This window comes from Micromesistius poutassou, assembly GCF_964030765.1.
Source record: "Micromesistius poutassou genome assembly, chromosome: 11".
Taxonomy (NCBI): domain Eukaryota; kingdom Metazoa; phylum Chordata; class Actinopteri; order Gadiformes; family Gadidae; genus Micromesistius; species Micromesistius poutassou.
Window position 1 is genome coordinate 6,607,673 of NC_140281.1, and position 27,325 is coordinate 6,634,997.

At 40.3% G+C, this 27,325-nt stretch overlaps 1 protein-coding gene and 1 pseudogene across 2 annotated transcripts; both read left to right on the top strand.

Annotated features, from left to right (window-relative positions):
- Window positions 1–811: 811 nt before the first annotated feature.
- On the top strand, window positions 812–10,892 carry LOC311355493 (crystallin J1A-like; annotated as a pseudogene). Its single transcript has 10 exons — window positions 812–985; window positions 1,523–1,594; window positions 2,973–3,152; window positions 3,539–3,637; window positions 4,410–4,502; window positions 4,706–4,862; window positions 7,254–7,369; window positions 7,760–7,837; window positions 8,681–8,820; window positions 9,138–10,892. The product of its transcript is annotated as a crystallin J1A-like (transcript).
- A 3,450-nt stretch (window positions 10,893–14,342) lies between these two features.
- Window positions 14,343–26,856, top strand: sh3glb1a (SH3-domain GRB2-like endophilin B1a). The gene is made up of 9 exons (XM_084475442.1): window positions 14,343–14,508; window positions 16,669–16,810; window positions 18,556–18,684; window positions 19,748–19,881; window positions 21,143–21,235; window positions 23,594–23,683; window positions 24,117–24,217; window positions 25,023–25,257; window positions 25,555–26,856. Exons 1-9 carry the CDS (start codon window positions 14,446–14,448, stop codon window positions 25,660–25,662), a joined length of 1,095 nt encoding a protein of 364 aa, XP_084331568.1. The 5' UTR covers window positions 14,343–14,445; the 3' UTR covers window positions 25,663–26,856.
- Window positions 26,857–27,325: the final 469 nt, after the last annotated feature.

Here is a 27,325-nt window from a genome sequence, read left to right on the forward strand (position 1 = left end):
TTTTATGAACCTTTTGTTTTGCTTATCTTAAAGAGGTATTGGGGCTCAAACCAAGGTGCTTTAGAAACTCTTTATAAATGCTGTTGTATGCATTTAGAAAGATTACCAAGATGATCAATATGGTCAAAATCCTATTGTTGAATAAAAATGAATGTACAGTTGATTTCACAGAACACACAGATTATGAACAGTGGCAAATGGTTACTGTGTCTCTCTGGTTTAGGAGAGTATAATAGGATTTATATGGATTTGGCCTTTGGATTTCTATAGAATATGGGGTTAGCAGGTAATGCATGCTGGCAAATCACTGACAGTGGCACTAATGTGTGCAATTCAGGCCTTCGTTTTGTCCCAATTGTGTCCCAAATGTGTAACAGTGGTTGTATGATTTTTGTAGGCCTATATCCTTTTATGTACTATGTTGGTCACACAATCCCAGAAGGGGACATCATTGTACATCACATCACTGTTACACATAATTAAAATAAATTAACATTGCATAACCTGCAAATTGCATTGCATTGCAACTTGCTCGGAAATATACAGGAAACATTTGTTCTTTCATGGTAATGATATTGATTTGAAAACTAGTAAAGGACTAATTCCAAGACAAATGCAATACCAACAGTATCTGATACTAGACTACTCTAAATCTTCCTTTTTAGCATTTAATGTCATGCTCCATGACACATTAATGTGTAAGGGCTCGACAAATAATTTTTAATTATCGTGAAAGATTGCAATTAATGTACTAAAAAAATGTGTTCCAGGTTTTAAGTTCAGGCATTATGTTAGAGATGGTTAAGCTTAGGTATTAGGGGGGAGATGGTTAGGGTTAGCCAATCAAAGTGCGATTCTTGGCAGTTTGGGCGGGTCTTACCCAAAAGAGCAGTTGGATCCATGATAAGGCATCACATAGCTGACAGAAGCACTGCTCTGGTCGTTACCACACTGGGAGTTACCTGTGAAACACAGGATTCACACGGTAAGATATTATACCTTTCCTGTTTTATAAATTGCATTGGTGGTTGTGTCACAAAGTACATGCCATGGACTTCATGAAAAATAAATGGGTATTGGAGTATTCTATTGTAGACATGGTGTAAATGTATTGGCAATGATGAAATATATTGGATTCTCGTATCTTATAACATTTTCATATATTTCTAGCTGTGTGTGTTACTTTAGTATGTTGATATTCTTATTAGAAGTGTTATTCTAATGACATTCTTATGTCTTCATTGTTTAAATTATAAATCTGCTTTGGTAATGTACATGCATATTTCCCATGCCAATCAAGCTCTAGCTTAATTAGCAAGGTTAACAAGCTTAATTACGTTGATTTGAGATAGAGTGAGAAGGAGCCACACACACACACACAAAAGAAAGAGAGGAAATATATTCAAGCTGAATGTGTTTTTTTTTTCAAGCTCCAAAGTTTATGAGAATAAATAATTATAAAAGGACATGATGTTCCATTCTATAACATGCTATAACATTCTACAACTTTCTTTAACCACAGACCTTCAGATGGCTGACCTGGCTGACAGAGCCATAGGGGCCATTATCGGGGCAGCTGTGGCAGATGCAGCAGGTACGATAACTTGGTGGGACAGAGGGTCTTCAACCCTCCTTCTATCATTCTTCCAGTAGAAAATGCTTAATGGTTTTTAAATAACAAGAAACTACATGGTGGATTTTCTGCATGCAAACAAGCAGTACAAAAATCAACGATAATTAAACTGTTGTTGCTATGCTTTGCTCCAGCTGCAATCAAATATCAGATGGAGGCCGTAGTGGTATGATCAGAGTGCCATTTTCTGGCGAACGTCCAGTTCTTTCTATACTGTCTCGATAGCAGAATCAACAGACCGTTCTTCATCCGTGGCAGTCATCTTTGTTGTTGTTGAAAAGGCCTCAACGGCTCGCCTCATATTTGATAGATGGTTGTAATTGGTCGGTCTTAATCGTACCGGGCAGAAATATTTTTGTATGGGAGGGGAGACAGACCTTATTTGCAGAGCAAATTAAACATGAGGTTGCGAGATTCGTCTGGTTCCCAGGCTAGGGGATTAACTGTTTAAATCTGTATGGTTGGATATGGTTGATCGTGGTTGGAGAAACTGACAATAGAAAAATTTCAAATGCTCTAATGTGTCAGACAACTGTGTTGCCATGTCTCATTATATTATCAAGTCAGTGAGAAGACACCAATCACCCTAGCAGCATAATCAGTGAGAAGCATGCCTGTGATAGACATGTTTTCCTTACCGATAACATATTCTGATATGCTTTGGGTTGTCCTCACGTGGCCTGTCCAAATCATGATCACTTGCATAACTCAGTTATGTTTTAGAGTGCATAAAAAAATGTCAACCTTCACACGATTGAAAGTGATAATCGTATTTTTGGCTTCGGGAAAATTAAAAATAAATTCAAACCTTTGTATACATTTAAACCATTAAACCATAGATGTAGCAAAGGCAAGCAATGCCGTTACCTTTTTACATTTATATGCAGAGTTTCGCAAAAAACAAATACAGTGCTGGAGTTTAGTTACACTTTAGATTGGGTAGTGAATGAATCACACATACAAAACAGCTAGACGCTCACCTATTACTGCTATGAGTTATAATGTCTTCAATATTCACTTCATAGCTCCATCAAGCATGGTTGCTACAAAGCTGTCCAGGGTGCATTGAAGATGAATATAGAATAGGGACACACACACCCTCAAAGTGTATCGAATTCAACAAATCAGACTATTAACTAGATGTGTCAGCGTCCGCCAAGCGCTCTGGAGCCCTGCTCTGGCTCTTTAGATAATTGTGATGTGCTTTAAGAGGATTGAATGTAGATCACAGAGAAATATTGAACATCATTTAGTTTAGCTATCCCATCTCTCTCATGATGACTTAATGACTCACTGACTCACACTGTCTCTCATTTCTCTGTCTCTCTCTTGCCCTCAGCCCAGCCCATGCATTGGATGTACAACATGGACAGCCTTAAGGAGGTGCTGTCAGAACTTGAGCCCTTTCCAGAGTTTCGTGCTGAGTCAGCAAATCCTTTCTACCGCAGGGAGACGGGGGAGCAGACGTGCTACGGAGACCAGGCGTACGTGTTGCTGGAGTCGCTGAGTCACTGTGGAGGTACAGACACACACATACACACACACAGAGCCAACCGTTAAATATTTTACCCTCTAGTGATTAGAGCCCATACATGAGACTTGGATGTTGAAAACCATGCAAGTTTAAAATATTTGGAACTCTACGGGTTATACCTGATTATATTTGAAGACTTTGAAAAAGAATAACCACCAATCAGGTCAGCAATCCACACATTTACATCTGATTTTGATTTGAGCCACTCGGAAACAGCCATCACAGTAACCTTCCTCGCCACTTATGGCGAGGGTGTTTAGTTACTCTTTTTAACTTCCAAATACAACTTATTGTCTCATTTATTCGTTAAAATATATGAAGTTAACACTTATTTAATATTTAATATTAATGATAATGAAATGCCTGAGCAGATGTGAATGCAGAGGACCTGACTCAGCGCACCTACAGCTTCTTTGGCCCAGGGACTGTTTACGATTTGCCACTCAACGACCCCTACAGACAGAAGGGAGGTAGGCTATGAGTGAATGAGAGTCCCATGAAACATGAAGATAGTATGAAACACAGTGAAGTGGTACAGAACAAGAATATATGTACAAAACATGAACTAGAAATCAAAAGGTTTTACACATATATTAGTAATAGACTCTTTAGCTTTGAAGCTTTAAGATCAACGTACATTATATGTGTTAAAAAGACCACATATTGTTATTAAAAATACCAAACAATATATGCAAATTTGTATTGAATATTGCAAGAAATAGCACACGTGATCATAACAAATGTTATGTACATCGTTACAAGACAGAGAGGACATATGTTCTGCACAAGTGGGATTTACTTCTGCCCATAAACTTTAAAACTATCAAATCGCAACAATTCACAAGGGATGAAAAAAACATGTAAATGGTGACGGCCAAAGGGATGCAAGCTTCTGACATTGAGAAGCTCAATGACAACACTGTGTCTCATGTTCTCACAAAACCGCTCGTCCCGACTTCCCATTCCATTCAAAATGTTCCCCAATAGTCACACTGATGTCCTTGTTTTGGAATGAGAGGTTTTTGCTGACTAAAATATAATGATCATCATTTTAATTATAATAATAATGATGATGAGTTTATTATTCAACAATGGGTTTGAGGGTTTATGTCTAGCACTGCAAACGCTTTCTCCCTCTCCCTCATTTTGGTGACAAAAGACTTTTGTTCTTTTTTGTTCTGGAAATTCTAGAAATATGACTGAGGGATTAAGTAGTTAATCATTCTGTTGTTAACTCCTCAGGTCCTAAAGCCAAGCTCCCCATAAACGGGCCTTGGCGGAATGCAAGCCTGAAATCTTTCATCAGAAATGTTGACGCCCGCAAAGAAGAGACTGGTAATACACACACTCACTTACAGACACACAGATCTGTCACCATTCAATTGTGTGTAACTTTGGCTTAATTATGTTATGTTATGTTGTTACTCTGGGGTATTCATTAGTTTATTTGTTTGTGTGTGTGTATGTATGTGTGTGTGTGTGTGTGTGTGTGTGTGTGTGTGTGTGTGTGTGTGTGTGTGTGTGTGTGTGTTTGCTAGGATGTGAGGTGGACTGTCAGATCGACTGTGTCACCAAGATAGCCCCTGTGGTGGCCATGTTCGCCGGGCGGGCCCAGATGCTAGATAAAGTTGAGATGGCGGTGCGTGTCACACAGAATAACGACATGTGTGTTGCCATGGCACTGGCCGCAGCGAGGTAAGCTATTGAAAATAAGAGCAAGAGGGACAACGTTCATTTATCAATGTCCTAACAATAGTGATCAGGGGATAGTGAGGCAGCAGTTTGTTTCACCCATGACAGAAAGGTTTGGGGGTTAATCCCAAAAACGCAAAACCTCCTTATTTTACACATACGTAAAAAAGCGTAAATCACTTAAATATTAATAGTAATGACTATGCAATCCAAGAAATAACTGCTTATTTCAAGGTGCTGTTCAGGATTTAGTGGCATCTAGCGGTGAGGTTGCCTGTAAGCAGCAGTGGGCCGTACTGTTAGGCATACTCTTGTCACCTTTGCCTGGAGCCCCCAAAGGGGGCCCCCCTGTAAGGGGCCAGAAGTTACGTCCAAAATGATGTTATTACCTACAACTGCGTCGAGTAGCCCACTGTCATGTGCTGTGGTTCCTTGATAGATTAATATAGTATCCTGTTATTTAGTCTATGTCATAGCCTTCAAGATAGTGATTATGGTTACAAAATAAAAACGCATCTTCTCAAAAACTGTTAGTAATAATAATAATAATAATAATAATAAATATAATTTATATAGTGCTTTTCTAGACACTCAAGACACCCAAAGCGCTTTACAGTGAAGGGGGGACCTCACTAACCACCACCAATGTGTAGCACCCACTTGGGTGATGCACGGCAGCCAATCAGCGCCAGAACGCTCACCACACACCAGCTTGAGGTGGAGAGTGAGGGAATTAATGAATGAGCCAATTATATATAGGGGGATGATTAGGGGGCCAGATTGAATGAGCCTGGTTGGGCAGTTTTAGCCAGGACACCGTTAGTCTGTTCTGGGCTACTGTATAAACATGGTGATGCAACATGGCGGGCTCCGTGGAAGAGGGTCCTCTATGTAGATATAAAGGGCTCATTCTAAGGTCTGTTCCGCAAGAGGCCACACTCAAAAAAATGATTCAAGCCCTTCTTAGATGTGACAAATTAATATTATACTTGTCTAATGAAATATATATTAATTCAAATAAAAACCAAAATAGTTTAACACGTGTAACTTAAAATGTATTCATCGTCTCTGCTGACGCTGCTGACCTATCCCTTCAACCCAAAAAGATTGATGTCAATTAGGGGAGCATGCGCAGGTGAGGTGACCACACCCTTAGTCTAGCTCTTTCCACGCCCAGAGGCACCTACCATTTTGGTCCTATTCTGCCTGCAGCGAGCGACTACAACTCTGAGGATGCAGAGAATGACATTGTTGCCACAGTTATGGGCATTCACACAGTCCGTCAGTTTGAGGAGCCAGATGACATTGGAGTCGTCATTGAAGGCGTGAAAGTCCTCACCAATGTCGGAAGTGCTACAATGGCTTTCATCATGCTGTTTGGGCTTATCTATACTCCAGATCGTAGTTTCCCAGACAACCTGAAATACACTTTTGAGTTTGTCCAGAAAATCCTCATGAATCTGGATGGACACACGCTCAACACCAAAATACAGCAGTTGAAAATCAAACTGTTCATGTGAAACGGGTGACCAGTTCTTTTTTTTTTAACTGAGCTTTGAGCCATAAATAATAGAGCATTGATCTGTAATTGCTCCTCCCTGATTTTATTTTTTTCAAATGTTTGCGTGCATGAGCACAGTTGTATTTTGAGCATGTGCATATGCACATATTGTATTCAGAGCTCTATTGACCTTTTGGGGACCTCTATTGAGGAATTACTACTAATACTTACTTATTTTGAAGTCTTGTTCGAAATAAATAATCTTTTGGCTGCACTAATGATCTGGTTAGGTTTAAATAAAAGCACCTCAAACAGGTAATGTCTCATGTATGTTATATGGGGTTATAGGGGTAGGGGGGGGATTTTTGAATAATTCATTTTCAAATAACCATATATTTTTAGGTTTAACACAATTTATTTTAACTACTTTAATATAATCACTTTTGTTTAGCTCTCTTTGACACAAATATGTAGAGGTAACTCAATAAAATTTCATTAGATAGATGAATTTAGTTTCAGCTGGACCAACTTTAAAAAAAATTGGTAGATTAACTCAAATACATTATATTGAATCGATGGACTTGTTTTAGGTTGGAGTAACATATATTTATTGGATGGAAATTCTGCCCACAATTTAATTCTGAGTTCATCCAATGAGGTTTTTTTTGAGCGCACTCAATTCTACACACTGCCCCTTTAAACATCTTTCTAAACCTTAACAACACTAAACCTTCTGAATGAGCACGTGGAGGTGGTAGAGAGGGGGTAGGTAGATACTGAGTACATTTTGACTAAAGAATGTTTTTTGGGGTGTGTGTGTGTGTGTGTGTGTGTGTCTGTGTGTGTCTGTGTGTGTGTCCTGATAATGAAATGATATAATAATGACTTTAAAGGTTTGTGGAGCATTTCATCCTGAATGGGCCGGATCCTAACGTGTTGGATGCAGTGCTGGGCCAGTTGAACGACCCCGGGAGGCAGAACCCTCAGGAGTTGGATAAGGCTGTTATTGGTAAGCTTTCAAACATCAAATTACCAATCGTCAATATTTAAAAAAATCTCACATAAAGGAACACTGTTGTCCTGTGATATACTTACTTGGATATTCAGTGGTCATTAGCACTGTGTAGCAACACAATAATGCGATACTTCTATCCACTAGAAGTACGCTGTATATATTACTTGCACACAAAAGTGAGATTCTTTTGCCGTTGAGGTGTGTTGAGTTTTTATTTACACAATTCCTTTCACATCACTTCATTAGAAAACCCTGTTGGAAGGATCTTGAAGGATGTGCTTTTTGAATGTTAAAAATAACAACTTGTCAAAATCTGCTAACACAAGCTGGTAAACACAATGTAAACACCTCATCCGTGTGTGTGTGTGTGTGTGTGTGTATTAGCTCACATCAACCAGGTAAAGGGAAACCTAGCCAAGGAGAGCCAAGAGCTCATACCTGCTGTGTTCACCAACACATGAGGTGAGTCTGGCCAGCCATGCTCTGTACTGTTGGACTCAACAGCAGGGGCTCAGGTCTGTTCACTTGGCATGGGCCCGGCTTCTGCTTCCTGTCAGTATATCTGCTACTCTCTCTCTCTCTCTCTCTCTCTCTCTCTCTCTCTCTCTCTCTCTATTTGTGTGCATGTGCATTGGCCTTTTTATCTTCACACATTTGCCCTGTCTTCTCTTCCTAACTTATGCTGCAATGGTCTCAGATTTCAGAGGGGCCAGGCAACTGGTTTTCAAAAAATAAACCTGCTATACAAAACTATATTCTAAAATGATGATCTGTAAGTCAAATGCACAGGATTTCTTTATGCTATATTAGCCAATGTTAATCTCACAAATCAGTTATTGTCAAAACCATTGGATGGTGAACTATTGAGGGTCCAACATTAGAGTAAGAGGCCTTTATCAGAGGTGTATCTATAGGGATGAAAATAAGCTCATTAAGTTAAGTATCTGCCAGTGCACTCATACACACCAAGAGTAACACCTGTGTTCACCCAGACGTTTACACCTCTATGATGAGGGCCTATTGGATTTAACTGATATTTTTTCATTCAATTTTAATTTTGAGTCTTAAAATATACTTGCAATATACTATATTCTCCCTACAATATACTGCATGGAATTTGGTTTGCATGTTTTTCAAGTGATAAAATGTCCTCATGTGCTCGGACAGATTACTTGAGGCTATTTATACATGTATATCACTTTAAACATTAACAAAATTAAACATTGTTCTATACTTGGAACACATTTGTTTATATTTATTGAAGAAAAAAAACGTAAATTCCTTGTAACTGGAGATGTCTTGCAGTTCTGCCCGATGCCCTCCAGGGGGCACTCCACGCGGTGCTGACCCACGGCCAGCTAGACGAGGCAGTCAGGGACACTATGCGCTGCGGGGGCTGCACTTCCAGCCGTGCTTCCTTCATTGGTGCCTGTTTTGGAGCGCAGGTAAGAGGGGCCCTCCATACAACATCATCCTGCTGTATTGGGGCCCAGATGCTGTGGAACAAAGATATTGTGTGACCGTTGTGAATTTGAATATATTGGAAATGTAAGAGTAGCTTTGTCTCTTGGTATTCAAAAACATCAAGATCATTCGATGGACAGGTCTGGTCTTAACTCATCTTTTTATTACATTAAGAGACACAACAATGTGGTTAAATGACACTTCAAATCACTTGGCTCCATGTATGCCGCTGTTGCCGCCTACACTAGGACTCTCTTCGCTCCAAACGTCGGACTGACTGGCTTGATGTTTTTTCCAGACTGGTGTGCAGGGGATTCCTGAGTCATGGAGGAACAGGACTTTCAGATACCCAATGCTGATCCAGCTGGCCAATAGTGTGGTCAACTCCCAGCAAGACACGGCTTAGCTTGGAACCAGCATCGAAGGAAAGAAGAAAGGAACAAACAAACAAACAAACGGAAGGAAAAGGAAGGAAGGAAGGAAGGAAGGAAGGAAGGAAGGAAGGAAGGAAGGAAGGAAGGAAGGAAGGAAGGAAGGAAGGAAGGAAGGAAGGAAAGAAAGAAAGAAAGAAAGAAAGAAAGAAAGAAAGAAAGAAAGAAAGAAAGAAAGAAAGAAATTTACAACTTAAGTTATTTTGCCATCAATTGGTTATTACATTATACTGAACATGTTTCCTTTGTGAAGAGCTGAAGGTGTGGTAATGCTTTGGCAGGGCAATACATGACAGTTTCTTTCGAAAGTCGTAGACTGAATGAAACTTGAGTATTCCTTGACTTGCCAAAGTTGTACATGTAACTTAGGAAAATAAGTTGTTTAAAGGTCAGCTCCATGAAATGTAGAGATACGAATAACCAAAAGCTCTTGTGAGGAATAAATATAATATAATATAAGTCACATATTCAGCATCTAGGTTTCTACATTTGACAATTCTACAATATATTGATTCAGAGATGAGATGACACTTGTAAAAAAGATCTGAGGCATATCCTGAACTAACTTAAGCAAATAAAACTTCCTAACTGGCTAGCTACAGCACTATGCAAGACATGAGCAAACCAGAACAACATATTTTTTACGGAACTTTGAAAGGTTTAAAAACATTAGTCCGACCCCCGCATCCACATCTGCAAAACAAGTCCTTATGTATTTGGCAGATCGGGTTGGTTTATATACTGTTTGGTAGGAAAATATACTGTTGCAACGACCAGAGGCTGCAGTAATCAAGATCACTTATTTGGCAAAGGGTTAAAAGTCAGGTTTTTAACATCAAGGTCTACTTTGGAAAACATTTTCAAGTGCTGTCCTCGACTTTCTAGCATTAGACAGTTATAAGGTTTGGAAACAGTGCCTCATCTATTCCCATATGGCAGTGTGTGGATGAAAATAATTGAGCATATTAAGCCATTATTGACCTTTGGAGAGTGCCATTTGCCTTTGGATCAGTAGCCTCCTAAGGATAGGCAATTGATGACTTGTGCTCTCCTCCAAATCCTCCCGCACAGCAACTAACAATCCATACAATATATTGTTTCTCTTTCTGCTGACAAATATACTTGCAAGCCGCTTTGAACAAAATCTTCGTCTTAATGCCCTAAATAAATAAATAGAAACCTTATATAATCCATGAAAAAAAGAAGATATTATTTACATTTTATACAGAGATATCGTTTGAAGAAGTAATAAAAAAAAGGGCAGATACATGAACTAGTACTTTATTGATCCCTGAGGGAAAATAAGGACATAAACGGAAGATACATCTCAAAGACAAGTCCATATAAAAGAGATGACAACTATTTAGTTAGTTATTTAGTTAGATAGTCGTGCTATTATATCCTGTCCTGTGGAGGGTATCAACACAGCTTTTGATACCAGGTTGTCTAAAATATACCAGAAGAAGAAAAGTCAATATGGGCCCATATGCGTGTGACTGAATAATTTGTACATCCACTGTCGATTTAATGCTACATTCAAGCTAATCATTTTGGTTTATATTGCACGAAGGGGAAAATATATGCATATAAATATGATATTCTGATTAATATCACAGTATTAGGCAGATGTTTCTAATCTCAAAAGATTACGAGTGTTGTTGCTTCAAACAGCACGTGAGCTGTGTTCTGCTATATGGGAGGGGGGAATAAACACGGATATGAATTTCCGGTTATGTTACGAATGTAATTCCATGTTTATGTGCATCAAATATTTATCATCACAGAATAATATAATAAGAATATAATAAGAAAAAATAAAAGTAAAATAATTGATAATCTGGGAAGATAAATATTCGATGCACATTAACATGGAATTACATTAGTCAAATTACCGGAAATTCATATATATAATATAATATAATATCATAGAATATAATATAACTAGAAAATGTAATCCCACGCATAAGGGATTACTGTTCATAGAAATTCCTGTGATCTTTATGATCTTTTTGCATGTCGCTTTGGATAAAGGCATCTGCTAAGAACCATAACCATATTTCAGTTAAATTCAGCTGAGGGTTGTATAGCCAATGAAAGATTGATAGTTGAGTGTGGATGAGTTGAGTTATGGTTGGACAGAAATCAGACACTGAACATAGAAACCAACCTCAACTTCAGTCTCTTGTCTTCTCTTAATTTCACAACCTTTGAACAATTATCTGTTTTCTGTGGGTAAGATGAGAGCGGTAGTGAGAAATGCTTCTTAAAATGTAAAGCACAGTCAATACTAGAAAATGCATTTCCTGCAAAAAATGCGGTGAGTGCTGTAGTAGGCCTACAAAGTGAGGTTGAAAATATGTTTTAATAAAGCCACATAGATTAAGACGTAAAGAAACGTTAAATGGCTTTAATCAAGTGAAGGGATTTGAACAGAGTTCAAAAGTCTAAATGGAGTAAACAATGTAAATATGCACACCATTTATTGAACTGAAGAATCTGAAAGGTGAAATGTATTGCCCTGCACTGCTGAAAAATCTGAAAGGTCAAATGTATTGCAGTGCAAAAAATCGAAAACTGTCGAAAAAGTACTCGCGTAGGCCTACTTGGCAAGTCCGGACTTCGAAGTACAGACTTCCGAGAACGCGAGTACGCACCTGAAATTGGAACAGCAGCGGACCCGATTACGTCACCACCTCAGCTCTGTTAACTGTGCTTTACGGCCTCAAACTACTGAACAATATAAACTAATTATATAAAACTAAACCCCAGCCTCTTTCATTTTAAAATAGTATGTTAATATTTTGAATGAATATAAATGAAAAGATATGCTTGTCGTGTGTTTTTATATACACACAACTTTTTATATGTAGGGTACAGATGCGCGTGCCTAACTGCCTATGTAGTTGGAGAGTAGGCTATTATAACAAATAATAATAATAACGAATGAGCGCGAAATTACACAGATTAGGATAGAAACACACACACACGATCGGATGGATCCGACCGGGATTTTCGTTGCCGTTGCGATGGGTTTCCTCTATCAGCGACGTATACAATATAAACAAATTATATAAAACAAAACCCCAGCCTCTTTAATTTTTAAATAGTATGTCAATATTTTGAATGAATAGGCCTACATTTTTGTTATATATGTAAAATGTTCCTATATATAGCCTATTATTATAGCTTACATACTAATATTTTAAAACATGGGTATATTTAACGGTCCTAAGTCCACACGAGTCACCTCCGATGCATCCTCGGTAGAACGGCCTCATCGAGAACGCATCGAGAACACACACGGGTTTTACGACAGTACTCGCGTACTCGCGTACCCGCGTACTTGGAATTGGAACAGTACTTGTGGTGCCTTCTATTTGTCCACCCGACTCGATCTGCGAGTCGGATTTCCGAGTTACGAACCGGAAGTTGCAAATAGAACACCCCCGAGGTCAGAAAAACGACTCGTCAACTCGTCTGAACTCAGAGGACCCCGAGTTCAGTAACAAAGATGGCTACTCCGAGCATCACATGTAGTAAACATTGTGGTTTTCTACTATTTTAAGCACTTGTGTGTTTTTGTTGTAACCAAATGAAGAAGTCGTACACATAGCACTGTATACTGTTACCTATAGGCATGTCGTTACAGTCTTCTTATGTGTTAAATACCGCCTATTTTGTAGCTTGTGCCGCTGAAATTGGCTAGAGACGCTCCATGTTGCTATGACAACAATGCCGATTCTTGAGCAGAAAGCAGAGCTCCGACTCGTCTTGTTGTGTGCCAAATAGAACGAGGACACTCGTTTTACGAGATGGATGTGACGCCACACCCGAGCTGCAAGTCGCGATTACGAGACAAATAGAAGGCACCATTGGGCTACCACTGATGACGTTTCACGAGAACACAAGTACACGAGTACACACAAGAACGCGAATTGAGAAACGGCTATGGTTCTCAGCTGAGTCGTTCAGACTCAGCTCCTCCCTCGTTCTCATTCAAACTAATCACAAATGCATAGTTCTCAGCTGAGTCGGTCAGACTCAGCTCCTCCCTCGTTCTCATTTTCAAACAAATCACGATTGTGCAATGGTGCAAACGGTCATCAATCAACATAACATTAACTAAGTTTATTTTGGCTGAGGATCGCTTCATGTTCGGAATTGGGATGTTGTTGCCCGGCTGGCTCTTGTGACTTCTCAGTCCTCGAGTCTTCACCGCTAAACACAGTCAGTGAACGAACGGCGACTCACGAGTCAGTGCCAGCAACTCAGCGACTAGTGGGTGGAGCTGGGAGTTGAGTCTCGGAGAATGAACGATACGAACGAGACAAACTGAAACGGTGAATCAGGTCGGTTCGTTCATGTTAAAGAGTCGTTCGTTCGAACTGATTCGTTCGCAAACGAGCCATCACTAGTTCCTCCCTCAGCGTAAATCAATGAAATCAACTGAAAGCGAGGTGGACATGGAACTTAAACTGTGATTATGAAAAAAGTATAAGGTAGGCCTAATCGAAATTCTGTTTTCAGATTATTGAAGATACAAGCGTCTTGATTTGTTAAACCTTTGAAAAAAGGTTAATGATAAAAAATTGACCAAGCTACGAAGTCTGTAAGTAGTAAGTGTCAGAGAATGGGCGGACGGTTCCGCCGTCCTCCCATTGACTTCCATTGTAAAAAAAAATAGTATTTTAAAAGTAGAATATCTCAAAAAGTATAAAGTTTACAAATATGAAAAGTCATTGCCCAAATGGACCTAGACCTTTGTGACATATTTTGAATGGAATCGATTGGTTCGGTAGTTTTGGCCACATTAATTGCACAAGTTGCACATGTTTAACAATAATTATATATATATATATATATATATATATATATATATATATATATAAATTTTATATATATTTCATATATATTTATCCGTCTCTGCTACGTGGTCGGCGGAGTCTCGCTGCTGTTGGATCTCTGTCGGAATTAGTGTTGCCAGATTGGGCGGTTTTTAGTCTATAGTTGGTCCGGAAATTGCCAATACGATCTGGCAACGCTGGTCTGGATCAACAGCTGGGTGGAGGAACTCCTCCGGCTGAAAGTGGCTTCAATGACATCGGTTGTCGGAATGGCCGTATAATCCCTACAAATCAACAAGACCTTTTATTTTTGTACTGCAGAAGGCCTATCATGGATTTCAACGTTAAAAGACTCGCCGCAGATGCCGGCACCTTTTTAAGTCGTGCCGTACAAGTAAGTATGGATTGTGTTTGGTCATTTAATGGGCCATTTGTGTTAGCTGCTAGCCCAGCTCGGGCGTTACATGGAGTTAGCATTAGCTTGGTAAAAGTTATACCCACTTGTGAATTGTGATTCGGATATTTTCACCAGCGATCAGGCTAATACCAATAGACATGATATATGATATAAACACAACGTACTATAATGTAGCTGTTTGTACCCCACACAAACTTTGGCAAGTGAAACAGTTCTCATAAATGCTTGGGAGTCGTAACGACCACCATTAGCGCTCTGATATGTCTCTTAAAGGTACAGTGTGTATAATTAAGTGGCATCCAGCAGAATGGCGGAGAACGAATATAATCTCCACTAGTATGTTTTTATTAGTGTATAATCCCATGAAAATAAGCGTCCTTGTGTATTCGAATGAGTCCTTTATATCTACACAGGGAGCGGGTCCTTTTCCATGGAGCCCGCCATGTTTCTACGGTAGCCCAGAACGGACCGTCTCAGCAAGCGAGAACTCTTTAGGAGAAATACGTTTGTAAGAAGGGCATGTTATTCCCATGGCTACGTCATGGAATGGATCAAATTTGATGTAAATTAAAGGACAATTCTGGTATTTTGAACATTGCGTTTTCAACTACCTTTTTCCATCTGGTTTCCACTTGGGTTTTGGATTGTCGGGCCGTTAAAGTAGTAAACTATTATGAAGAAGCATTATGCTAACGCGGATCTGCGCAAATCAATCTAAATTTCAATAACAGCCAACAAACTCTCAAGTCGTGGAGAAAAGAGGCTGAACTTCGCCAGTGAATAAGTTTTATAGACCACTGAAATCACGTGGGAAATTACCATCATGGTAGGTTGTGACTGGTGGCGAGCACTCCCTCCTCCCTAACAAGTATGACGTATAAAGTCTGCGCAGATTGTAACTAGCTCCCGGTTAGCATTAATACTCGTTTACTACTTTAATGGCCCGACAATCCAAAACCCAAGTGGAAACCAGATGGAAAAAGGTTGTAGTTGAAAACGTGATGCAGCTTTTACTTCTTCGCCACCTACAGAGTTTGTTATGGACGATCATTCAAAAACCCCATGTTATTTCACATAGACATTTGGCAGAGGGAAACGGGTGCCTCGGAGGCGGGACTTATTCTTCAGAGGTCTATTGGTCCTGTCTCGGGTATTTGGCTCATTTAGAATCACCCCTGCCTGCTTCAGAATGGCTGGCTACGGGCATTCACAAACCTGTCCTTAAATCAACCCTAAACGTTTGTTTTCAGAAATGTGCAACTCAACGAGTGGTTAGTGGTGTTCATTGATGTTCCAAATCAAGTATCCTAGCGAAATACAGTTTCTCTCGTGTTTTATTTAGCATTTTGTAAATCCCATTGAAACGGAAACTGGACCTGAACCAGAAACGGAAATGGGGCTGGTTATGTTTGGTTGTAGTCTTTTCGCTTGGTTCTCCATATCAACAGTAGGGCTAGACCGAGCGAAAAGACTACAACCAGCCCCCCTTTCCGTTTCCGGTCAACGTGCAATGAGTCTTCCAACAGAAATCAATGGATTTACGAAATGACAAATAAAACAGGACAGAAACTGTATTTTGCTAAGATATTAGATTTGGAACATCAACAAACACCAATAAGCACTCGCTGAGTTGCACATTTCTGAAAACGAACGTTTAGGGTTGTTTTAAGGACAGGTTTGTGAATGCCCATAGCCAAATTACTGGAATTGTCCTTTAAATGCCCCACAAGCCGTGGCGTCTCTTTCAGACATCAACATCAAAATCTCCGGCCAGCTGGACTTTCTCACACACCACGGCATTATACTATAGGTGTCCTAGAAAACGGAACCCTCTCTCAGACGCAGACACCAACATCGGTCACTCCAAAGTCTGGCGTTATTCTTTAAAACGTAAATACCAAGCGGCACGTTACTGAATATATGCCAGAACAGGCCAAGGTGAAGGGGGTATTCAGTTGGTTTCAATCTGCAACCATCACTAATTGCTACTAAATTCTTCACTGGACCTTTTAATGTTTCTTTAAAGGAAATACTCAAAGCCTACTCGCTACCGTAGCCTACTAAGCTTTTAACATGGTCCTCAAACATTGTTTTATCATCGGTTCATAATCCTGAACTCCATCACCATTGTATTAGTTTACAGAGGAGAAACTTGGCCAGGCTGAGAAAACGGAGTTGGATGCACATTTGGAGAACCTTTTGGGCCGAGCTGAGTGTACCAGACAATGGACGGAGAGAATCATGAAGCAGACAGAGGTTTTACTACAGCCAAACCCAAGTATGTAACCACTCTTACTAATGACACATGCCTCACATGACTATAGTTATTATTATTATTTAAGTTCTGGTTGGGTTGTGCAAAGTAAGTGTACGCTTCAAATCAAGATGTGTTTTATGAACCTTTTCCATATTTATCATGTGGATGCGAGGTAGCTCAATGTGGCTCAAACCGCGGTCTGAGCTTGTGAGTGAAGCTGTATATAGCGCATCTTTCATGGGCATGGATGTCCCAATGAGTCGGTGTGTTACGAAAATACACTACGCGAACACACAAGTTATTATTTGTTATGCAAAGCTTGGTAACGGTACCCGCTTCTACCCGGTAGCTGTCCTTTTCTCTGCCTGCGAATACTGATACGTGCAGAGTGTATCACAGGTGACATTACATTTGATTCAATGTTAATAAATCTCTGTCGGGTGTGTTTATTATCATTTTGTTCCTTTACCTCCTAACAGTCACACAGTCAGACAACCGTCCAAACTAAACTTAAAGTGCTCTGTGTTTACATGCCGCTGCGGCTCTTCTTAAGGGAACACGCATTTTAGTCAGCTAAAAATGTAACAATTAAAACACTTACTAACTGATGATTTTCATTTTCATAATAAAATGAAATATTATAATAATAAAGTAAAAAATAATAAAAAGTCGGTAATAGGTATCAGATGGCCGATCACACATTCAAAGGATCAGTGATTGGTATTGGCCTAAAAAAAAACCTAACTGCCCTCTTTTGATGAGGGCCATTTGTTTGCCCTGTCATTTTCCAGGTTTGTGTGCTTGTTGTCAAATTGCTTTGTAGGTGGTGAACACACATGGCATTTGTTAGAGAAGAGGTTAGGGTGACTGTGGAGCAGGGATTAAAATTAATGACGTCCCGGGGACGTAATTAATTGTCATCGGGAGGATCAATATTCTCTCTCGGGTCGACCTCGGGACGAAGAGAATTCTGTCTTAATTTTGACTTAATTTTTCTGTTTAAGTTTTCAACACTTTCTGCGAACCAGAAAGGACTGAGCTTTGTTCAATTGGCTGGCGCGCTGGCGTTTGTGTTGTTCAATGAGACGCAGAGACTGCTTGCAACAATGTTGCAGCCTGCTGCTCTCGCACTGCTTGAGCTGAGACGAGACGAGGATACTGTCACCAAAGATCCTTTATTACCGTCATTTCCCGCATATAGGCCGCATCGTGGATAAACCGCAAGCCTTTCATTTATGTATTAAAAAAACAGAATAAGCCGCATAGATTATGGAATTTTGGAAAATTTGTGTATAAACTGCGGCTGCATGGTAAATGCAGTCACTAAATGGTGGAGTAGTGGCAGAAAGTCACGTAGACCACAGTTCTGTGACTGAGAGTGTTGGTCGTCATCTTGATGCTAAACAAATCTAGTCTGGAAATAAATATATTATTTTATCAACATAATGTATTGTGTTTTTATTATATTATCAGTAAGTAAGAACTCAAAAGATTTTTGGGAAGATTTGGGACGGTTCAAAATGTTTTTCGGTACGTTTCCGGGATGGTGGTGAAAAAAGTTAGTTTTAATCCCTGCTGTGGAGACTGTACCCTTTTTAGGGCTAGTGATGTTTACTGGGTTTGTGAAGGGTTAATTAAATCACGTAATAGCATTTACTGAGATAAAGGTTACTGTAGCTCTGCAGAGTTAAATCAATGCTGTATGGTCCCAGCATCGTGTCATCATTTGACCACATCATTTAGTTCTTTCCCCTCCCTCCTCTCAGATGTCCGGCTGGAGGAATTTCTGTACGAGAAACTGGAAAAGAAAGCCCCCACGCGGATGAACAACCACGAGCTACTGGGCCAGTCCATGATAGAGTCTGGGAACGAGTTTAGTCCCGGGACTGCCTACGGTTAGTTGATTTACACAATGATGTGCCCAATCTCTCTGGAGCCAGTGTGAGAGGGTCTTGTCAGTGGGCGTATTCTCTGTAGCAAGCAGTATTCATTGTTACTCATCTCAGATGAATATGGATTTAATTACTATATTGGATGGAACACGTTTATACCAAAGTTAATCTCAACTCTTTGCCCAGCCCTATTTGTGAGCAAACCCTCGGGCGTGTTATCATTCTTATATTCTGTCCTTCAGGTCACACAGTCATCCCATTGAATACCTTTCAGTAGAAGGTAAACATGATTCTTACCTTCTTTCCAAGGTCGAAACGGGATATTGAGTGTATGCTACGGATCTGCACGTATGTCCTTTTGTTGGCCGGCAGGGTAGTTGGTTTATCCGAGGTGAAACAGACTTTATAAAATGTCCCCAAAATGTCCAATCGTGGTTTGCTGGCTGGTCTCCTTCCTGCCATCACAGCTGTTGGTATCGGTTTGTAGTATCAATGCATGCAGCACTTGCAAATTACAACAGCGATCTATCAACCATATTTTAAGTCAAGCGTTTACCAATACATTGAAAGACACATCCTTATTTGGGGATATTTTATGGATTTGAACGTTTTTCACATCAGATAAACCCCGCCAGGAAATAGAGGGACATACTTGCATCCATAGCATATCTCCTACATACCTTGTTGCGACCCAGGAAAGGAGTCATTACTGACACATTTACTGTACCTTTTACCAACGGTTTTCAATGGGATGAGAGTGTGTGACACACAGGATGGAGTATCATAATATGCCGGGTTGATGGGTCACAAATAGGGCTACTCTTTACCTATTGAACAAGGAAATGGCTTTACTGAGCCTATAGCATATTGTATATATGAATATCAATATTATTAAAAATAACATATTATTAAAAAGCTGTTATTTAAGCTGTAATTTGTTGAAAATATGGAGGAAATTCTCCTACAATTATTAGGTCATTTTGAAAGTGATAATGCTAATTAATCAATTCAATTGAAAGAATTGCACAGCCTTCCTTCAGACGGTCTGAACCTTTGACTTGTACAGGAAACGCGCTGATCAAGTGTGGAGAGACGGAGAAGCAGATCGGCGGCGCAGAGCGCGAGTTCATCCAGAGCTCGGCCATCAACTTCCTGACCCCCTTCAGGAACTTCCTGGAGGGGGACTTCAAGACCATCCTGGTGAGGAGAGAGAGAGACACATGTCTACGCATAACAGAAACGTATTGAAATTCATGCAAGTCTTACTGTGTGGCTAGAATCACTTGCCAGGCTTTGTATAGTATATCGCTACGGTGTGTGGCACATGTCATATACAACATCGCTCATTATAAAGCTCATATACTGCATAGGTACTCAAAAGGTAGAACAAAGTTGCTGTGGGCCGTAACCATGGTGATAACACACCCGCTCTTTCCTAGAATGCTCAAAATGTTTTTTAAGATCCTGAGTTCAAACCCAAACATCTCCCTGTGCTAATCCCTGGGAAAGAAGCCATACCCCCACTTGCTCATTCATGATCTAAAACAACATCTACATCACCATCTTCTTTTACTGATGGTGGGTTGTACTTCCTGCACCCTACATTCTCTCCAGCCCATTCTACCTGTGAAGCATCTTTTATCTTGTTCATAGATTAAAAAATTGTCATGGAAACGGTGAATAGTTTTGGCATTAAAACAGTTTTAAGCTCTTGCTGTTTTTTGCTTCTGTGTTCCCTTGAAGTTAGTTGTCTTATAAAGCTTTGCTTCATAAGCTCCGCCAGTTATGTCATGTGTCCCGTGATGCCGTGGTCATTTGCCAACGTGAAACTCTTCATTAACTTATTTCCAAAGTGTCTTCTACACAACATGTGATTCCAGTTATGTTACGTCAATAATGGGTGAATTCCATACAAACAGAGCACCTCGCAATGACCGCCTTTATTTTCAAAGAAAGCTTTGGAATTTAAGTTACTATATAAGTACCAATGGTTTTTGGTCATTCTTTTGTAATTAATTATGAATTGATTTCTCATTATGGAGAGATTTGTTTCCAACTGCCACAGCACTTCTCATGAGAGATGTGGCAAAACATCTTCATTGGCCTAGGTTACGGTAAATGTGGTTAGTTTAGGATTTTACAGTACTACAACTCTCTTAAGTCCTTTCAACATGATGGAGTATCGACAACAAAGCATCCCATGGCTCATTCTGATGTACAAGCAAGCCCTATAAGCAGTTCTATGATCGTATCACTATGCTTAATGAAGTCCAATAGATAACAATTTAAATTCTGTTCTTCTGTAGTGACTTATCTAGTCTGTATATCTAGTCTGTGCAGTTCACAATGTTTTTCCAAAATGGAGAAGAAGTTATCCTAAAATAGGGCATTTAATAGCTTTTTCAAAATATGTTTTTCATTTGTAACCGCTTAATTGAGTACCCCTTTGCATGTATTTCAGAAAGAAAGAAAGCTGCTTCAGGTCAAACGTTTGGACCTAGACGCGGCCAAAACAAAGCTGAAGAAAGCCAGGATGACCGACGCTAGAGCTCTGGTACACACTCACACTAACTCACAATCACACTCTTTCTATCTGACCAAATTCATGTTCTGGGCAGATAGTTTGTTTTTTTAGATTTCTTTATTTAAAAGGGACATTGCACATTAATAAACATGAGCACCAGAGTTCAACATGTAAATGTGCCAGATTTTGCAATGCATGCTAATTTATTTATCTGTAGCCCCTGGCAGGTTGATAGCTTAAAAGTAAACAACTACTACTTAAAAAAAACTACAGAAATACAACACATAAGCACACAACAAAATGACAGCAAGTAGCATACAGACACAGATTAAAGTACATGCACATTAAAACACAAGCATTTCAACATAGACAAAAGCACATTAGCACGGACAAGGAGCATAAACGCAGACAACAAAACTACTTAACACAAAGACAAACGCACTATCCCAGATTATGGCAGCATAGTTCAATAAACAGTGTTTTATAGATTTTGAGAAGGATTTAAGTGATGTGATATACATTTTAGTCACGTTATGTAATTTCATTCTAATTAAATTCAAATAAACCGTAGAGGTAATATAATAGAGATTAATCAGACTTTCCATATGTGTAAATTGGTGGAAACAAGCATATTTTTTTCATACCAAAACAGCGCATACAAAACTAGTACTCGTTGAGATTTAGACGTGTATTCAAAGTATTTTTTGGGGGGGATTTGTGAACTAAATTAATTAGAGTGATGTATTTGGCCTGCCGTCTTTTCTGCGGGGGAAAAGCCAACAAGAGTCCCTCATCCAGCACATGTTTTGATTCCGAGTGCACAGACAGGAGGGGATATTCACAGATGGTCCTTTGTTATTGTGTGGGGGAGAGAGAGGGCGAGTCAATGGGTTGCGTGCCTCTCTTCAATGAAATAAGATTTGCCCATTTTGAAGAAATGTATGGGAAACAAAAAAAAGAAGTGGATGGTGTCGTTCCCTGGTACGGATGAAACCACAAGTACAAAACAAATGTCCAAGTGAAGTCTATCTCTGGGAAAAACTGCATTAGCTTGTTTGCTGGCATGAGCCACTTGATGAAGAAACACATTTTAGTAAGCTAGATCGGATTGAAATATGGCATCTACAGGATCACTGTTGTCGTGTTTGGCTGGATGTTGGGGGGTAAAAGGCATATTTCCCCATTGACATGCAACCAAATGTAAAGGAGCCTTACTGAACAATGGTGGAAACAATTTGGATAATGTAGAAACACAACCCAACAAATTATATCAGATTGTAATAGTCTTTTGGAGATGTTTTCTTGTTACTATGTGACCTTTTTTAATGCTTGTTTAATGCTTTTTAATGGATTATATATATATATATATATATATATATATGAATGACCATGTCGTCATGATGGAACATGTTGTCCATATCGCTCAGCCCTATGCAGCTCCAACTCATTGGAACACACACAGACAAACAGACAGTGGCAGGCTTTGCTGTGGTTGGGGAACAGCTGTGACTATTTAACATTTTTGTTGTCATTGTATTTAAAAAAAAAAAAAAAAAAAAAACCTTGCAATGCGGCAGACGTCAGCAAGAGGAAGTGACAGAGGTGAGTGGGCGTAAAGAGCAGGGGTGGGTGTGTTTTGAACTGAACTTGGACACACACACACACACACACACACACACACACACACACACACACACACACACACACACACACACACACACACACACACACACACACACACACACACACACACACAATTGCAGCGGTTCCAGTGGTGTTAACAGCTGCTAGCTTATACTTCTTGTCTGCGTCATTGACTTGACAAAGAACTGGAATAGACTAGAATCTATACTAGAATAGATATTCATTAGAATAGACAAATGTTGTCTAAAAAGTGTGAAAGCGGCCATTGTCCTTATTCCCCTTTAACAGGGCAGTTTTGTGTTTATCATGAACACTTCCACAAGTCCTTCGATTTCTTTTTTCCAATCCCAGGCTTGACATTGAGCACTGTTGCTCAATGTGAAGAAGTAGAGGAGGCAGCCTGTGTGTTGTGTTTGATTCACACTGTACACTGCATGGCTGTAGCGCATGTGTCTTTGCCGCCTCCTCCATTATTAATACTATCTTGTGTGGGAGGGCTAAATGTACACATGTATGCTAGTTTTCGAATAATTTTAACGCAGAGATACTTTCTTTATTTACATTTTCTGTTTTGAACTCCTGCCTAAAACCTTTATGTTAAAACTGTGTGTCTGTGTCTGTCTGTTTCTGTGTGTATATACATATATATGTAAATGTACAGTGGCCAAATGCAGTAAATCCACTGTGCTCTGTTCAATTCAACTCTTCCTGCTGCTCTTGTTTTTGCTGTCTGGTTGTCCTCAGGCGGAGCAGGAGCTGCGCATGACGCAGAGTGAGTTTGACCGGCAGGCAGAGATCACCCGCCTGCTCTTGGAAGGTGTCAGCAGCACCCACGTACGTAACCCCCCCCCCCCCAGATCGCCATCTACTCTCTAACCCCCTAATCCCCTAACCCCTATCTACTCTCTAACCCCCTGGTCCCTATCTACTCTCTAACCCCCTGGTCCCTATCTACTCTCTAACCCCCTGGTCCCTATCTACTCTCTAACCCCCTGGTCCATATCTACTCTCTAACCCCCTGGTCCCTATCTACTCTCTAACCCCCTGTTACAAGTTACATAATGCAGGTTCAAAAGAATGGCTTATTACTTTAGCTTGGTGGGTAATGGAGTTGTCAGATGAATAGTACTCTGACCTACACCTTTGTGTCGGGTTGCCATTGAACCACACACCCATGAGGGAACAGAGTGCTTTATTAAAAGCGACCTGTGCATTGTACTTGCTGATGGCCACTGTTTATAGACTGCCTATCCCACTCATATTGCAGGCCCACCACCTGCGCTGTCTGAACGACTTTGTGGAGGCCCAGTCGACGTACTACGCACAGTGTTACCAGTACATGACGGACCTCCAAAAGCAGCTGGGCAGGTGAGACCCTGCACATAAACAACCCATCAACAAACAAAACACAAAAGTAGGGGTGAAAGCGGGCCTCTGAAAATCTCATTTGGTTATGATAGGTCTGTACGCATACCAGTACCTATAATTAACCTGTGTTCACCCCCTAGTATAACATGATATAGGCCTATGAGCATTACATGTATTCTATATCCTCCTATTGGGCTTATACATGAGGTCAAATTGCAATGACCGCCTCGGAAGTATAGGACCATACGATTTTGTTAATGGTAGTAGTGTATTTGTCATTATTAATTAATAACATTAATTGTGTTTGAAACTGCCACATTGTTGCTCAGGTGAGACGTGGCAAAACAAAGTTTTGATTAGTAGAGATGGACGATTAATAATATTTTTTTGATTAAATCCAATGTATGGTTTAGGTCAATGCTTAAAATTGATTATAATCTGGAATTGACGGTACCTCCACCACGTCCCCTTTGCTGAGCTCCTGTAGTTCATAGCTACGCCCCTCCTCTTCATGCACTGATAAAAGTGAGGAGGTTGTTGCCAAAAAAGGCCGTCTCCTGAGTCGTCTGGAAGCGGTTTGGTTCTGCAGCGTCCGACCTCGATCAAACCACTGTCCGCTGTCAAGTGTGCCTGAAGACGGTGGCAGCTAACCGTAGAGACAAGCTACCAAGCCCAAACTTGTCGCTGCAGTTGCCCATGTCGACAACAATACTCTGGGGGAAAAAGTGGGTGTGTGAGAGCGATATTGGGCCAGTACAACACTAACGTAGTTGTAATGCTATACGTTGATCTTTCCTCCCTCCAGTTTCCCCTCCTCGTTCTCCAACAACAACCAGTCGCTGATGTCTGGCGCCGCCAGCATCTCGGTGCCCACCCTCCCGGTGTCGGGTCCCCTCCCCAGCCCGTCGGCGGGCCGCGCTGGCTCTGCGCTCACCGGGGGGTTCAATGAGCTGCGTATCAGCAGCAGTAGCCGCAAGGCCCGGGTCCTCTACGACTACGACGCGGCGGGCAGCAGCGAGCTCTCCCTGCTGGCCGACGAGGTGAGCCCTGAGAAGTACTGGAGGACAGACAGCACCGCCGGGCTGCTGGCCACACCCTGTGGGTTCACCACTGGTCATCTGGTAGCCCAGAATGGATTTGAATGTTTGGTAACTGGATTCAATAAATCCACACTTGTGTATGGATTTATTGAAAATGTAGGTTAACAAAACCTAATCATACATAAATATTAGTTAAAACATTACAAAAACCTTTGTAGCCAGGCAACATTAGCCAATCAGAATCTGTGATGCCGTTGTCAGAATCAATATCTATCGAGCTCCTCCTTCTGTTTCCAGGTCATCACCGTGAGCAGTGTCCCCGGCATGGACTCGGACTGGCTGATGGGCGAGCGTGGCAACCAGCGAGGCAAAGTTCCCATCACCTACCTGGAGCTGCTCAACTGAGCTGGTCTGGGACACACTCAACCATGACTGGACGGGAGAATCCAACGCAAGCACATTCTAACCCCACCTCTCATGTCCAAGATCTGACCTTTTTATATATATACGTATATATCGCGTCCTTTCACTCAACAGTTCAATGGCCGACCCCGCAACATCCTGTTTTTTGGCAAGTTATCACGAAAACACAAACCATGTATTGGCAACAGGCATCCTGGCTTTCCCCTCTTTATCAATAGATGGCCGGATTACAACAAGTGATGGGGTTGGGTGTAGGGGGAGAAGTAGTGGGCCCGTTCTGTTTTATGCTACACCAGATTGTTTCTGGATCCTGCCTTTACACATGGTGCATCCTGGATTGAATATGTGCAATTCCTGATACGTGCCTGAATGTTTCCTGAATGCTAAAATTGTTTTACTTTTCTTTCATGGTTTACATGCTACAACTCAGCTGGTGACCAAAAATATATATATTTCTTTTTACTGCTAATGGTAACATTCTTACATATTTTATTCAATATTGATCTCAAAGTGCCCTTCTGCCAGTAGCATTAAGAGCTCAATCTTACGTGTGCCAACATTTTATATATATAATGCTTCTTTGCTGAACAGCTAAAAGTATGACTTTAATTTCATTAAAGTCAAAAAGTCAAAGTAAACAAAAGACTTATTTTAGTTCTGGAATGAGTTTGCAAAAGTATTATATGCCGCAGCCAATACTTTTTATGAATTAATTTAAAATGGATAACTTGCATTTCAGCAATTTTTGTATTTCTTTATTGCGAAAGTGCCTCAAGTAGATCACATGTTATTCTGTCATTAAGTTCTGCTTTCAGTGTTATTGATAATTCAGTCGATTGCATTGTCTTGACAAGACTCAATGCCTTCAAGGAGTGGCGGTGCCTTAAAATAAAAACAAACATGTTAACTTTTTTATTTACTAACAATGTTATTAAAGTATTACTGGGAGACGAAGAATTAATATTATTTACCATTTTGTATGTTTGTGTAATTTAAATTATAGAATGCAACTGTTCAAATCCATATTAAGACATGAGGTGCATTAAAGTGTGACTATATCTACCTTGGTTTGACCATGGTTTTTCAGAGGGCAGTGTTAGGAAGCGGCACAGCATGGCCACTAGAGGTCAGAGTATGCAAATAGCCAGAAAGATAAGACTCCACGTATAGACCTTAGTGGTAAACACCTTGGAGCACAAGCTAGTCCGATGCAGTACGTGACAAATAAAGATTTGAAAATAGTTTTCTGCTGCAGTTGTGTACAGAAAATGTAGTATTATTAAGTGTGGTGTCAATTCTATTGAATTCACAAGTAGCATGCACAGGCATCTGTTTGAGCAGCAGCACCCAGTGTACTCCAGGTTTCAGAGGCCTCGCTTTGTGAGACCAACAGACTTCATAAGGCGGTCCCGTGCCCAGCTTCTTGGAACAATGTGCTTGAAGGGAAATTAAAGATGAGGTTCTTTGTGAACAGGGTGACACTGAACATTGGCTCCGGTCAAATTAGGTCGTACTGGCACTAGAGGAAAGACTACATTTTAAAAAGAAGACATTTAGTTTAAAATGGATGACTAGCATTAAAACAATGGATTTTTTGTTAATTGTGAATGTGCATCAACTAGGTGACATGTTATTTTGTCATGGA

Coding starts and splice junctions, on each gene's coding strand:
- sh3glb1a (XM_084475442.1), top strand. CDS start 14,446: ATGGATTTCAACGTTAAAAGACTCGCCGCAGATGCCGGCACCTTTTTA. Junction 14,509..16,668: donor TTTTAAGTCGTGCCGTACAA/GTAAGTATGGAT, acceptor CCATTGTATTAG/TTTACAGAGGAGAAACTTGG. Junction 19,882..21,142: donor GGGACTTCAAGACCATCCTG/GTGAGGAGAGAG, acceptor CATGTATTTCAG/AAAGAAAGAAAGCTGCTTCA.